Source organism: Neoarius graeffei, chromosome 17, assembly GCF_027579695.1.
Source record: "Neoarius graeffei isolate fNeoGra1 chromosome 17, fNeoGra1.pri, whole genome shotgun sequence".
Classification (NCBI taxonomy): Eukaryota; Metazoa; Chordata; class Actinopteri; order Siluriformes; family Ariidae; genus Neoarius; species Neoarius graeffei.
This window is the reverse complement of record NC_083585.1, coordinates 43363529-43378430: the sequence shown is the minus strand read 5'-3', so window position 1 is coordinate 43378430 and position 14902 is coordinate 43363529. Positions and strand designations below refer to the sequence as shown.

General features: G+C 40.6%; 1 protein-coding gene across 1 annotated transcript in view; it reads right to left on the bottom strand.

Moving 5' to 3' along the window:
• kmt2bb (lysine (K)-specific methyltransferase 2Bb) overlaps positions 1 to 14902 on the bottom strand; it is a 99043-nt gene that overhangs the window by 42519 nt on the left and 41622 nt on the right. The window contains exons 10-16 of the mRNA XM_060944266.1: positions 14682 to 14788; positions 12377 to 12487; positions 9881 to 9994; positions 9459 to 9605; positions 9079 to 9171; positions 8481 to 8598; positions 2282 to 2395 (exon numbers count right to left, since the gene is read on the bottom strand). Of these exons, the coding sequence (XP_060800249.1) occupies positions 2282 to 2395; positions 8481 to 8598; positions 9079 to 9171; positions 9459 to 9605; positions 9881 to 9994; positions 12377 to 12487; positions 14682 to 14788 (804 nt within the window). The remainder of the gene's footprint in view (positions 1 to 2281; positions 2396 to 8480; positions 8599 to 9078; positions 9172 to 9458; positions 9606 to 9880; positions 9995 to 12376; positions 12488 to 14681; positions 14789 to 14902) is intronic.

Genomic DNA, 14902 nt, shown 5'->3' with positions numbered 1-14902 from the left:
AGCATGAGTGATATAATGGCCCTTTTCCACTACCCTTTTTCAGCTCACTTCAGCTCGCTTCAGCTCACTTCAGCCCGACATGGCTCGCGTTTCGACTACCAAAAAACAGCACGACTCAGCTCGCTTCAGCCCTGCTTAGCCCCTAAAACTCGCACCGTTTTGGAGTGGGGCTGAAGCGAGCCAAACCGAGCCGAGTGAGGCTGGGGGCGTGAGCAGACACTCCCCTGTGCACTGATTGGTGAGGAGGAGTGTCCTCACATGCCCACACACGCCCCGCGAGCACGCTGGGATCTGTAAACACCGCAAACCCGGAAGGAGAAGAATTACGAATTACGAGAATTATGAAGCCTTATGCGCCTCGCCTCATCTATACGCTCTTGCCAGTATCTGTCCGCATTGTCGGTGACAACAAGCCACAGCACCAAGACTAGCAACACTAACGACTCCATGTCCTCCATGTTTATTGTTTACTATTCGGGTCGTGAGACTACCGCTTAAAAGCTCACTGATGTCACTGTTTGCGCTGCTTAACGACATCACCTGACGTCCACCCACTTTCGCTAACTCCACCCAATGTGTCCACCCACTTCCAGCCAGCACGGTTCAGCGCGGTTGTAGTCGAAATGCAACTCCAACAGCCCCGCTCAGCCCGACTCAGCACGGCACGGCTCAGCCCGACTCAACCGCGTTTGTAGTGGAAAAGCGGCATTAATGTACTGCGATTGGTCCAGGTGTACCGTACCAGTCAAAAGTTTGAACAACCCTTCTAATTCAATGCTTTTATTTTTATTAATTACAAGTCACTTCATGTCTTAAAGTAATGATGGATGTCGTTTCTCTTTACTTAGTTGAGTGGTTCTTGACATTATATGGATTACTACAGTTGTGGAATAGGGCTATTTACTGCATTTTTATTATTTACTGTTTGAGCTCAAACGCATTAAGGCGGCAAGAAATTGCACTAATTAACTTTTAATGAGACACCGCGGTTAACTGAAAAAGCATTCCAGGTGACTACCTCATGAAGCTGGTTAAGATAATGCCAATAGTGTGCAAAGCATCAAGGTAAATGCTAGTTACTTTGAAGAATCTAAAATATTTTGTTAACACATTTATTTATTTTTAAATTTACCACATGTGCTCTAGATGTCATTTCACAGTTTTGATGTCTTTGGTATTGTTCTATAATAGAGGGGAAGCCATGGCCTAATGTTTAGAGAAGCAACTTTGGGACCAAAAGGTCGCCAGTTCAATTCCCTAGACCAGCAGGAATGGCTGAAGTGCCCTTGAGCAAGGCACCTAACCCTCAACTGCTGCCCAGGCTGCTCTGGGTATGTTGTACATCGTTCTGGATCAGAGTGTCTGCTAAATACCATTAATGTAATGTAATAATGCAGAAAAGAGTCAAAATACGGAAAAACCTATAAATGAGTAGAGGTGTCCAATCTTTTGACTGGTACTATAAGAGTGGCTCGAACACGAGCCAGTGCAGCACCGGCAACCGGCATTTTTTAAAAATCTGTGTAAAACGTGATGTGTGTAAACAAGAGCTCTTAACCTTAGTGTTTAAAAAAAAAAAAGGGGGGGGGGAATACAGGGGTGATAGCGTCCCGGCGCCGCGCCGGATTTCCGGCGTACCGTGGCTGGGGAAAAAAAAAAAATCTAGTTCGCCCATTGTCCTGTGTCATTCTGAGATGCGCAGATAGACAGTAAAGGGAATTCGCATGATATGGAACTAGTGGGAAAAAAGTGCCGTCACGGCACAAATTAGACCTTCCGACCCTCGGAGGGTCTAATTCGTGCCGTGACGGCACTTTTTTCCCACTAGTTCCATATCATGCGAATTCCCTTTACTGTCTATCTGCGCATCTCAGAATGACACAGGACAATGGTCGAACTAGATTTTTTTTTTTCCCCAGCCACGGTACGCCGGAAATCCGGCGCGGCGCCGGAACGCTATCACCCCTGGAAATACGTGATGAACAAATACAACACAAATTTGACGCACCTAGGCGATAAAAATCTTTGCGAGCATTTCCTGTTCATATCACACTAGCAAGCTGGCTTATGTCACGCCAGCGTTCCTACTGGCGGTGTGAAAGCAAACAGAACCAAAGTCCTTGAAGGTGTGTAGTTCTCAGGGGAGCTCCTCAGTGTGTACGTCCTCTCAATAACTCGTCGCTACATCTGTTTGGTTCAAAAGAACCCAATTCTGCAACTTTATTCCATGAGAGGAGTCATAGTTTTTCTACATGATGTGGCTTTCAGAAGTCAAACTCACCAGTCAATCCCTCACATTTGGCATGGACCCAGTGGTTACATATCGAGCACTGCATCATCTGGCTCTCATAGTCATTGTCCTCATAGCACTTGAAGCACATTGTGCAGTAGTTACCTAGAACAGCAGGAAGAAATCAAATCAGACATTAGGAATCCGCTTGATTTAAACAGTAAAGCCCACCGCACACCTTCCCGATTTGCTTACGATTTTGTCGGGCCGATTAAATCGCTTGCGAGTCGTAAATGTGTGCGGGGGCTCGGTTCTCGGTTCAGATCAAACTGGCCTTGATATTTTCGGATGCGATCTCCTCGTACGCAACACAATCGGTAGTGTGTGCGTTGTTACCAGGGCTTTGAACCAGAATTTTTTTCCTATTGGTTCGTTCCGAACAGAAACGGAATTTTAACGTTTCCGGTTTTGGGTTCCACCATTAAATAGATGTTCCCGAACCGGTTAGAACAAAAAAATTTCGTTCCTGGAACGGTTAATTACGTTCCCTGTCAGCTGTTTAACAAATGGCTATAAAATTATGTCTCTGTCTCATCCAGCTTAAGCCAAATGTAGGCTAATTCTATTACAACCTTCATTAAATAAGACAAGAAATAATTCAAAACAATTATTTCAAATGTTGGCGATTTGGATTCTCAGTATGTCTTCCCATCTACACAAACAGAAAAAGTGCCAAAAATGAAAGATAATTCGTTTAGTGTGTTACCAAAGGCTAGTCAGGCCCTATGCATCGATAGGCTAACAGAGGTTAACGTCATTTAATGTTCGCGAGCCTCTCATTAACGTGGACAAATATATTGATATCGTGTTTGAAATTGACGTTTTTGAATAACGATAGACTGCAATATTTACCTCTTATTTAAGATGTGGAGACGCGATAGTAGTCCACCCTCCCACTCTCTACATTCAGTCAGTGAACGTCACACAGGAAGTGAACCCCAGCGGGTCATAGAAACTTGCGCAGGAGAAGAATGACTTTTTTATTTGTAGGCTACGAAAACTTTGGGGAACGAAATAAAAACTAGTATTAACCGGTTACCATTATTTTTAATAAGCGTTTCTGTTCCGGAACATAAAAAATAAAGTTTCTGGTTTCGTTTCTGTTCCATGTGAAATAGAAAAAGTTCCCGGTTTTCGTTCCTTGAACCGGTTCAAAGCCCTGATTGTTACTACAATCTCATCAGTTATGATAATTTTAAACAGCCAACTGGAGTGTCAGGGTTGATCACATGTGGACTGCAGACCAGGAAGCACAACTTGCGTCACCTTGGGAAGCATCCACCTGTCTTTATGACATTAGTTCACCTGATTACAGCAAACGGGAAGAGGAAAGAAGCTATGGCTGTAATTGTGTCAGCTTTGAAAATGCCTGGTAAAAGTATTATAGCATCATCAGTGGTACAGAAATTGCTTGTCCGGAATCCCGGAACAAGTTGAATTTTAAGAATGACTGAACAAATTAGAATCAGTTCTTATTATTGATTTGTCTAGTTGGGATTATTATCCCTTTTTGATTCTAATATTCAAAATGTAATACTTCTCTCTCTCGCTCATCTATTCGGGCTGAACGTGTAAAATGTCTCGCAAATGTGTGCGGGGAATTTTGAACCGATCAAATAGGGCCCGTATACTCGTAACCGATCGCCTGACACACGAAGCCCCGATGAAAATCGGGAAGGTGTGCGCTGGGCTTAATGAGGAAAGAAGTGAAGGTGAAGCTTTGTGCTCATCCATTCTTCTTCACTTAACACAATCAACTACAATCAATTCATGCTCTAGATTACTTGTACAGCATATAAAGTGCAAACAAATTCATAACTGGGGAAAAAAAGATAAAAGCAGCAACAGTTCTTATTTGTGAGATTGCATGTTAATTGTCTCATCGTGTCCCTTAACTATCAAAGTGATGACAGACGATGCACTCCCATAGCTTCAGAGGCGTGTGAGCTGTAGTGATGCCGACTTGAGGGAAAAGGAAATGGGGGTGGCCAGAAAAAAAAAAAAAAAATTATATATGTATGTGTCAGCAAATTATCATCATTACTAGCATTATTATTTAGTTATCACCTGTTAACTAGGTCAGTACTGTTTACAGAATTGAAGTCAGGATGAGAAATGAACCTAACAAGTTATTCGCTGTAATTAAGATCATTATAAAACGGAAATAAATTAAATAAACTACGCATACACTATACACTCGGCTCAAGGATATGTAGTGTTCCTGGGTGTTTGCCTGTCACGGAGTTCAGTGCAAAAGGTTTCTTGTGAAGTGTAAATGGTTTATGAATAAAAGGGAAATGTGCTATATGGAAAATCTATTTTATTTGAAATATTCGGACACCAGGTTTTCCCATGAAGCTTTTATTCCTGGGTCAGTATCTAAAGCTTCTGAGACTTGCTCTAAAAAGTCTTTAGACATTTACTTAATATTGGGGTGGGGGGGCACTTTGACAGTGCCAGTCAAAAAGTTTGTAGACCCCTACTTACTCGTATGTTTTTCTGTATTTTGGCCATTTTCCACATTGTAGAAGTATACTGAAGACATCAAAATTTTGAAATAACATGGAACATATATGGCATTATGTGGTAAACAAAAAAGCTTCATATCTTAGATTCTTCCAAGTATCCACCGTTTACCTTGACACTTTACACACTATTGGCATTATCTTAACCAGCTTCATGAGGTAGTCACCTGGAATGCTTTTCAATTAACAAGTGTGCCTCGTCAAAAGTTAATTAGTGCAATTTCTTGCCTTCTTAATGCATTTCAGATCAAACAGTAAATAATAAAAATATAGTAAATAGGCCTATTCAACACCACAACTGTAGTGATCCATACTAGACTGCATTTCTGCAGAGAAAATGCAAAGTGTGCTTGCTCAGCTCTTGCAGAGGGTCACGAACAGTAATTAGATCAGACACGAGAATTGTGCATTACAAAGTATTACTGTAAGAGAGACATCACACTCTGGGAATTTCAAATGAGACTGTGGTTCAGCCCCCCCCCCCAAAAAAAACCCACCCCCACCTTCAGTCAATCCAGCGAGTCCCAGAAGACTTTATTTATTACTAATAAACGAAGTAAACTTAAAGTGCATATCACGGGTAAATTCAGGAGCAAGATCAATGTAATTCTCCTATTTTATATTAAACTTTGGTCAAATATCTGTAACATTCTGCATTCTCTGCAATTTTTTTATACCTTGCGCAATACCAGAAAAATTCAGTTGAAATCAAACCATTTGAGGCGAATTGGTCCACCTCTGAAAAAACTTGGCATTTGGATTTCCTGGCAAACATTGATTTTCGTGACATCACGTGCGGGACGCCTCCCTCTGAATCCTACGTCAGCGCTGGTTTGTTTATGAGAAAACGACCTGGTGGTTTTCTGCAAATTTCTTCAACGTTATCACGTAATTATTAAAATGGTTAACAGATGTATCGTAGGAGGGTGTAGCAACATCAATCTTGATGGGATTAGTACTCATCGTTTCCCAAAAGACTGGACAATGAGGGAGAAATGGGAGCGCTTCATGCGAGGCACCCGGAAGCAGAGCTGAGAAAAAGACCAAGATAATCGGCAATTCACAAGTTAACTGTTGCCAGGGTAAGAAATAATTCTGACATCTCATTATATTCTTCATCCAAAGGTGACGCAACATTGCACTCAGGTGACAATTCCATATTTCAATGCAAAATCGCTAGCTGCTAAACTTGGTCTACACAGACTGTGCACTTAAACTGTGCAAGCTCTCACAGCCTGCTCGCGCTTCCGCAGGTGACGTCACGAATCTGGCTCCAGACTCCCTTGGGATTTTTCCAGACGTGTTTTATTTTATTTTTTTCTGCTGTAGACAGATGGCCTTGTGCAAAATTACCCTTCAGGAGGAGTGTGTAAAGGGACATACTTTCATATAAAAAAAAAAACGAAATTGGTCCAGGATGTGCACTTTAACAACAGTTAACAAAAGCCTTGATTGGGATGGGCGGAGCTACACATTGTACTGCAGTGAGCCAGCAGGGGCGCGAGACCATAACGGGCGAACATTCCGCCATTCATCTTAACAAAAAAGAGGGATGAAAAACGACAATAACAATGGGGTTAGTGCAAAGATTTAGACAAGCACACTACACCGGATAAGGACGGACGTGTCAGAGTTAGAACAGCGTTGCTACCTCAAAAGCTCGAGGAGTGGTAGTGGTGCCAAAAAAAACAAAACAAAAAAAAACAAAACAGGTGAACAGGAATAATGAATAAAGTAAACTTAAAGGGGAACTGAAGTCATTTTGAAACTTGCTTTATTTCTTAATTACCGTGTTATTCAATTACGTTTTCGGTTTTATTAACCTTATATCGTGACTCTTATTGGCATATTATATTACACTTATCGGCCTTTTCGGTTTTTAGCCATGTTGAATGTAGTACGTATGGTCCACGGCAGGCGTCGCTTATCTGCGCGATCTTCATGAGACTTGTGCGAGACTTCAAACGTTAAGGGTCAGTGCCGCCATTTTGAAAACTGTTTACACAGTGGCCAGATCACCACATCATTCCAATTTTGATTAATTTCGAGATTTGCCAGCTTCATCAGTGATGGAGTGTCAGTCCTGCGCGCTGTGACTTGTGCACCTGAAGGCGTGCCTGCCGAGTGGACTCCAGCACGCGGACCGTGAACAAGGCGCACCCGAGTTCAATTAAGGAACTGGGCGTTTGCCTATTTAAGGACTGTGCTGATGCATTTGCATCGCAAAGTATTATGATACGCATGTACGCATTACTGAGCCTTCCTACCCGTTGTCTTGATTTCCTGTTTCACAATCCTTGTGCCCATTTCTCGTTCTTGTCCTCGCTTAGCCTTTGATGTACTGTTTGCGGCTCGACCGACCCTTTTGCCTGTATTCTCGTTTTTGATCTAGCCTGCCCTTTTGGATTGTTTGCCTGTTTGTCTCACTGTGTGTGTGTGTGTGTGTGTGTGTGTGTGTGTATATATATATTTTCTGCACTTTATTAAACTGTATACTTCAGCACATACATCCGCCTCCCTTGCGTACGTGACATGGAGACTATTCCATATGACTTTGAACCAACGTGGAGTAGAGAAGAGTTGGAAAGACAACAGGATAAGGACTAGTCTGTCACACTGGTACTTACGTCATTACTGTCGCATAATTAAAACGTGCCAGATCAGGCGGCTGGTGGGTTTTCAAAAATAATAAATACATGCATGTATTTTTGTTATAAATACATATTATACTGAGCTCACTTCCCACATAATCCTCACTAAGGTTTCGGACAGCACTACAAAATGGCGTCCCCACTATATTGTGCCCTTTATAGTGAGTAGGGAGTGATTTCGGACACAGGGAAAACTTCCAGCTTGATTACATCAGCATTTGAATGAGGGCGTGCGCGTCTTCTAACAACGTTGGCAGATGTTGGTCACTTTGATTTCCGCTGTACGTTTTACTTCCGTCCTATGATGTCTCGCACAGGTCTCAGCGAATCTCATTTACAGACACTGCTTTGACATATGGACTAATATATTACATAGCGTAAGCCTAGGTCACAACCGGACGTACAATTTTTTGGCCGTGCGATTTTTGGCGTTTCCCAAATTGCTGCGTTTTTTTTTTTTTTGTTCATGGAGAAAGACGCACGTTGGCCGTAAGTTTGTCTTGCAACCTGAAAAAAACGTAAGCGCCCGTAGAGTTTGTTTGACATGACAAAGAACCTCTGTGGCCGGTCTGCGGCCAGTCTACGGCTCGAAAATCAGCACGTCACACGCGTGCCCTCTGTGCGTTTCTTGCGTTTTTTGCACGTAGACCGGCTGTAGGAGCACATACAGCCGGTTGTGACCTAGGCTATATTTCAAACACTCATAACTTGCTATAGCAGTGACAAAATAGCTGTCAGAAATGCATTCCTATATTTAATAAAATGAGATAAATAGAATTTTGATGATAATAATAATAAAAAAAAAAAAAAAAAAAACTTGCCTCCAGTTCTCCTTTAAGAACAATTATGACCAATTATGTCAAGAACCGCTCAATTAAGTAAAGATAAATGACATCTATCATTACTTTAAGCTATGAAGTGTCTTAATTAATAAAAATAAATTAAAACTATTGAATTAGAAGCTGTCCAAACTTTTGACTGGTACTGTAACTGCAGTACATTTAACACTCTCACCTTGATCATACAGCCGAGTGCAGTCAGGACAGAAGCCCTTATCATGGTTCCACTCCGTGTCCCAGCTCTTCCCTGGAGTCACACCACAACTCTTACACCTGATGCACGTCATACACACCTGTGGAGAAACCCAAAGTTAGCAAACAAATCCTATCTTTGCCTTTTCACTGAGACAGAGACCCTTAGTGGAGAGAAAAGGTAAAGTAGTCTAATGCTTTTCTGTAATCCCCCCCCCACTGTACCCAGGCCTTGATTTAGACATGTGCAAATCAGATCAACCAAAACAAATTATTCAAAATAAATTCTGCATCTGATCAATCTCATACAGCTCTAAAATGCTATGTTTTTCATCTTTCTAAAAGGTTTATACTTCATATCCTGACAGAAAAAGTTAGCTGAGGGAAGAACAATGTACATTTGATGTGACCAAAGAGTGTGTTACTGTCATCCGACTATGGAAAGCATAAAATTAGGCGTGCGCTGACAAGACACAACATTTCCTGAATTATAAAAGCTCACTGTTATATGAGCCCCACTGATGCCAGAGCACCCTGAGGGGAAAACAAACAAGAAATAAACAACCCTCGTGTTTACTCACCCACGGCCTCTTGCGCTTGTTGGGTTTGGGATAGTTCGGCCCCAGACAGGCAGGATGATAGCAGTTCTGGCATCGTTCACATTCAAGCAGAGGCTACATGGAGAAAGAATACAAAAAGCAAAGGGGTGTGTGTTTAATTAATTATTTTAAGAAAGGAGAAAAAAGGGAAAAAAAAAAAAAAAAAACTATGCACACTTAAATATTTATCAAACTCACAGGAACATGAAGTAAAAAGGAGTACAGTCAAAAATAAAAAAAATTATAACCAAAATGTTTCTCATTAGATTTCACTTTCAAATGTAAAACTGATGGTAAAATATCTTTGGATCACACATCTTTGAATGAATGAATGAATGAATGAAAGAAAAAGCTCGACCAACTTTGGAATGTCTGTTCTTGCGACCGCACACACGGCAGAACTTGCAGCGGCGACAGCACCAGTTCTCTTTATTCTCGTCCACCGGCTGCTCCGACAGCTCCAAGCAGAAGTGATGAAAAGGTTCACAACATACTTGACAGAACAACATCTGGAAGAGATAAACAGTGGTGGGGGGAAAGAAAACCAAAAAGATTTAACCGACCAGGACCGCTGAAACGACCCTGGTATCGTTAGCAGCGTTTTCATTTCTGCACAACTTTTAATATTTAATACAATAATACCTTTTAAAACATGTGTAAAAATACTCACTGAACACACACATTTTTTAGAAATTGTATATCAATGGTATCTACTGATTTAACCTTTGTATATTAAAAAGTTATACATGTCTAACAGTGGGTTATTTATAAGCCCAGTCCATACCTCATGCTGCCCTTTGCTGGCACACAGCAGGCAGACAGATGGAGGCATGAGAGGCACAGATGTGAGGATGCTCAAACCACCGGTCAACCACACACTCTGCAAGCTGCAGTCTTCCTGTAGCGGAAAACACAGACAGATGTGCACCATATTTAACAATCTGCAAGGAATCCCCAAGGTACAGGCCCGAAGAGACACCACAATAAATTCAGATGTACACAATAAGATGGGGGGGGGAGTACAATAAGCATGTGTGTAAGATGAGCTTTCAGAAATTTAAGTACATAATCAGGTTACTAGGGATAAAAGATTCAATATGTTAAATTTACCATTCTATATTCTTTCCTTTTGCCTTCCATGCTCATCATTTTTTGTCTTTTTTCCCTCCCAATCAGCAATTAAATACAGTTGAACTCAAAATTATTAGCCCCCCTTAAATTTTGGAACATTTTCCCAAATATCCTCCAAATGTTTAAAGCATTGATAAAAATTGATATACACAAACAATCACCAGTACTATTCAGATGTTTGTGGTGCATTTTGGAATATGAAATTAGTTTTAGGCTGTCTTTATATGAAATATGGTAAAAATGAGTTGGTCAAAAATATTAGCCCCCATGTGGATTCTTGCTTTTAAAACACAGTTAATTAACCAATCAGCTTTTAAACAACACCTGTGCAATCAATTGGCTTCCTAGCAACACCTGTAGTCAATTGGCTCCATTCAACAGTTTAAAAGGACTCCAAGGAACAGGGCATTTGAATGAATGAGGAGGATTACTATTTGTCACAATGCCGAAGACTAAAGAAATAAGTCTTGAACTCCGACAAAAGATTGTGGAGGCTCATGACAAGGGCCAAGGCTACACTGCCATTTCAAAGAGGTTTACAGTCTCCAGAACTGCAGTTCGGTGCATCATTGCCAAGTACAAGGAGACAAATTCGGTCAAGAACAAACCTGGTCGTGGACGCAAGTGTAAGATCTCAAGAACTCTGGAAAGAAAAATTGTCAGAGATGTCCGTAAAGAGCCCCGTACATCTGCAAAGGAAATTGTTGCTGACCTGGCCTCTTCTGGAGTTTGTGTGTCAAGGCACACTGTTGTGAGGGCTCTTCATCGGAATGGGCTTCGGGGCTATCGTCCCAGAAGAACCCCCTTACTAAAACATCGTCACATCAAAGCCCGACTAAAGTTTGCCCGTGAGTACTTGAAGAAGAAAGATGAGTTTTGGAAGTCTGTGCTTTGGTCAGATGAGACGAAATTGGAGCTGTTTGGGCATATGGACATTGCCTATGTATGGCGAAGAAAGGGAGAGGCCTTCAACCCTGTGAACACAGTTCCCACAGTTAAACATGGTGGTGGCAGCATCATGCTGTGGGGCTGTTTTGCAGCCTCAGGTACAGGCAGTCTGGTTCGGGAAAACATGCAGAAGTCTGCTCTCACTTTGCGCTTAGGTCGTCGTTGGGTCTTCCAGCAAGATAACGACCCAAAGCATACATCTAAAATAGTCCAGCAATACTTCAAGGATACCAAGACCAACGTCATACAGTGGCCTGCACAGAGCCCAGATCTCAATCCAATAGAAAACCTGTGGCAAGTGCTGAAAAAGAACGTCCATGCACGAAAACCATCCAATTTGGGCCAGTTGGAACAGTTTGCAATGGAGGAATGGGCCAAAATTCCTCAGGAGACCTGTGCCAACCTAGTGAAAAACTATTCCAAGAGGTTGTTGTCAGTTGTGGGTCAAAAAGGGTACACAATTGACTACTAATGGTCAGGGGGCTAATAATTTTGAACATCTCACTTTTGCTGTTTTTGGTTGAAACTCAGTGTGATAATAAGATATCGTAATGAAACTTGTTGGACAATGTCTTCATAGTGCATTTATTTCAAGAATAAAAACATTTGTTGTCAATGGTCATTTTCATGGAGAAATCAAGAATTATGTTCAATTCCACAAGGGGGGCTAATAATTTTGAGTTCAACTGTAGGTTACGATTAATTCGGTGCATATTTTATAGTTCTTCCGATATACAGAACAGGAAACTGCATTAATTCATTACTTAAATGAGTGATTTCATTCACACTTTTTTTTTTTTTTGCAGATTCCGATACACAAGTACTTTTACTAACAGCTACAAAATGTATAGTTTAATGCAGGCACTGGGTTCAATTTCAACAAAAGTTCAGTGTCCTGGTAACCTGAACACACGTGTCTAGTTACAGTGTTTCAGTTAAACATGTTAACTTCAAGTATATTCAATAACAATAACTGCAGTTACACCATCGATCATGCATCATTCATTTACTTATCATCAGTAAGTCTTTACCCTGGTCAGGGTTGTGCTGGATCCGGAGCCTGAACGGGACTCCAGGCCACAGACAATGCATATTTTAGAATTATTAATCGGCTTACCATTTAATCGCTATTTAGAAACGCACATATAACAGCTATCCGTCAAAGTCATAATTAGCCTGTGCTAATGTTTTTCCATCGTACCTTAAAGTCGACACAGATCTTGTATGTGGGCTCAGACGGTTCGTTTACTCTCTCGGCAAAACCGTTAGCCAGCGCTGCCAGGACACTGGGTGGTGTTTGTTCCTGAGGACTCTAGGAAACCACAAGAGTTACAGATCAAGGAGCCATTTTTGTTTCAAAATGAAGTAATATACAATGTACATCCTCCTAGACATGACAATGAAATACAAAATGTTTTCGTAAAGAGATTAATGAACAATGAACAATATAATACTATAGCAATGCAAAGCAAAGATCAGGTAACTGAACTTATTTAAAATAAATAAATAAATAAATAAATAAAATTAAAAAAAAAAAAAAGACCATGGCCAAGTTTTAGTGACTGACTGATTATAATGAAAATAAAACACACGGAGAATAAATCACAGGTTTTTAGAGTCATGGTCAGCTTGACCAAGTTCCCCGTTTTTGTGGAAAAACACATGGTACCAGTCAAAAGTTTGGACACACCTTCTAATTAAATGTTTTTTTCTTTATTTTTATTAATTAAAAGAGAGACACTTCACGTCTCCAAGTAAACTAACGATGGATGTCGTTTCTCTTTACTTAACTGAGCCGTTCTTGCCATATGGATTACTACAGTTGTGGTGTTGAATAGGGCTGTTTACTGTAGTTTTATTATTTACTGTTTGATCTCAAACGTATTAAGAAGGCAAGAAATTGCACTGATTAACTTTTGACGAGGCATTTGTTAATTGAAAAGCATTCCAGGTGACTACCTCATGAAGCTGGTTAAGATAATGCTAATAATGTGCAAAGCGTCATTCATACGTTTGAAGAATCTAAAATATGAAAGTTTTTTTAAAAAATACCATTTTATGAAATTATGTTCCATATGCTATTTCATAGGTTTGATGTCTTCAATATTGTTCTACAATGTAGAAAATACAAAATACAGAAAAACCTATGAATGAGTAAGGGTGTCCAAACTTTTGCTGCCCGGGACTGTAATTGTGGACACTACGCCTCTTGAAACATGTACAAATTTCTTAACACATAAAAACTGTGTAAGCTGATGGACTAAGGTGGCTTACGGAGGACCGTGCGTGACAAAGAGAATATAGTACGCGTCCCCCCACATGCTTTGAAACTGGATGCATTCCTACTTAAAAATGCAACAAACAGGATGCTGTTTATGCAAATAGATCTGAAAACGTTTTTGGAAAGCGCGACTGGGCATGCAAATTGTGAAAAGCAGGTATTTAATTTGCAGAAGTCCAGTTCTGCTGGTTGAAGACAAAACTATAAAACTGTTAACAATGAGAAGGTTTATTCTTTTGCCTTACGTTAACCACGTACCAGGAAACTGAAAAGATTCTGAAGAGTCTTTTAAAGGCTGTCAGACTAACATCTCACACCCTCTCACACCTAAAAATAATGTGTCATTAGCCACAGAGTTATGCTAGCTTTACACCAAACGACTTTTCAAGCAGTTATCTAGGATTTTGCAAAGAGGGGGATCTTTTTGCAGCGACACCATTTCCATGATTAATATTAAACATAAGACTGACTTGATACAGTCATGTATTTTTATACACACACACACACACCCGTGAGTGTTTAGACTATGTCTATTTCTTATCTAGAGCGTTTATACTGTTTATATTGTTTATTTCAGTTATTCTATTTTTATTTATTGCATTGCCTGTTTGCACCGTGGGTCAGAGAGGACTGAAATTTCATCCGTGCTGTATGTTGAGCATGTATAGCACATTTGACAATAAAGTTGACTTGACTTGATATAGCTAGAACAACCACCTTACACCAAACGATCGAGATGACTGGATCGCACCCTGACTCAAGCAAAACTCACGATTTTATTCTGACATCACAAATTTTTCTGCGACACTGAAAATCACTTGAAAAATTGTTTGGTCTAAGGCTGGCATTCCTTTCATAAAACAATCAGTTTAAAAAAACAAACAAACAAAGACTAATCGCAGCAAAGCTGATTTTAGATTAGATTTCACTGCATGTTCTCATCTCCACTGCCAATGAGAGAGAGCGCAAAAAGGTTTTTGTTCCGATGCACTTTACTGGCACAAGATATTATTTTATTCCGAACAGTTTTGGATACATTTTGCAGTCCTACGCTGGAAGGGCAATAATGTGCATGTGACCACTTGGTTTTGGCTTGACTCAGGGGTCTGAACTCACTACAGCTATAAAAACCAAATAGCACACAAAATCAGAACAAGACGATCTGTGTTGGACTCAGACTTGTGTATTTTACTGTAGACTGAAGGTTTCCAAGGCAGATTTTTACCTTCTCAGGTTTCCGTCTGATGGCTGGAACTCGGTTAAATCCAGGTCTGCGATGTCGGATTCCCTCGTCGAGGCCATCACCAACAAAGTCGTCCAGTGACACAAAGTCTGCGAGTAATGCACATACACAAAAAACAGTTCAGACGCTTGCGTGAAATCTAAAACATCATGCTGATTTATATAGTGCTTCACTCCTACATATGGTCAATTTACAAAAACACC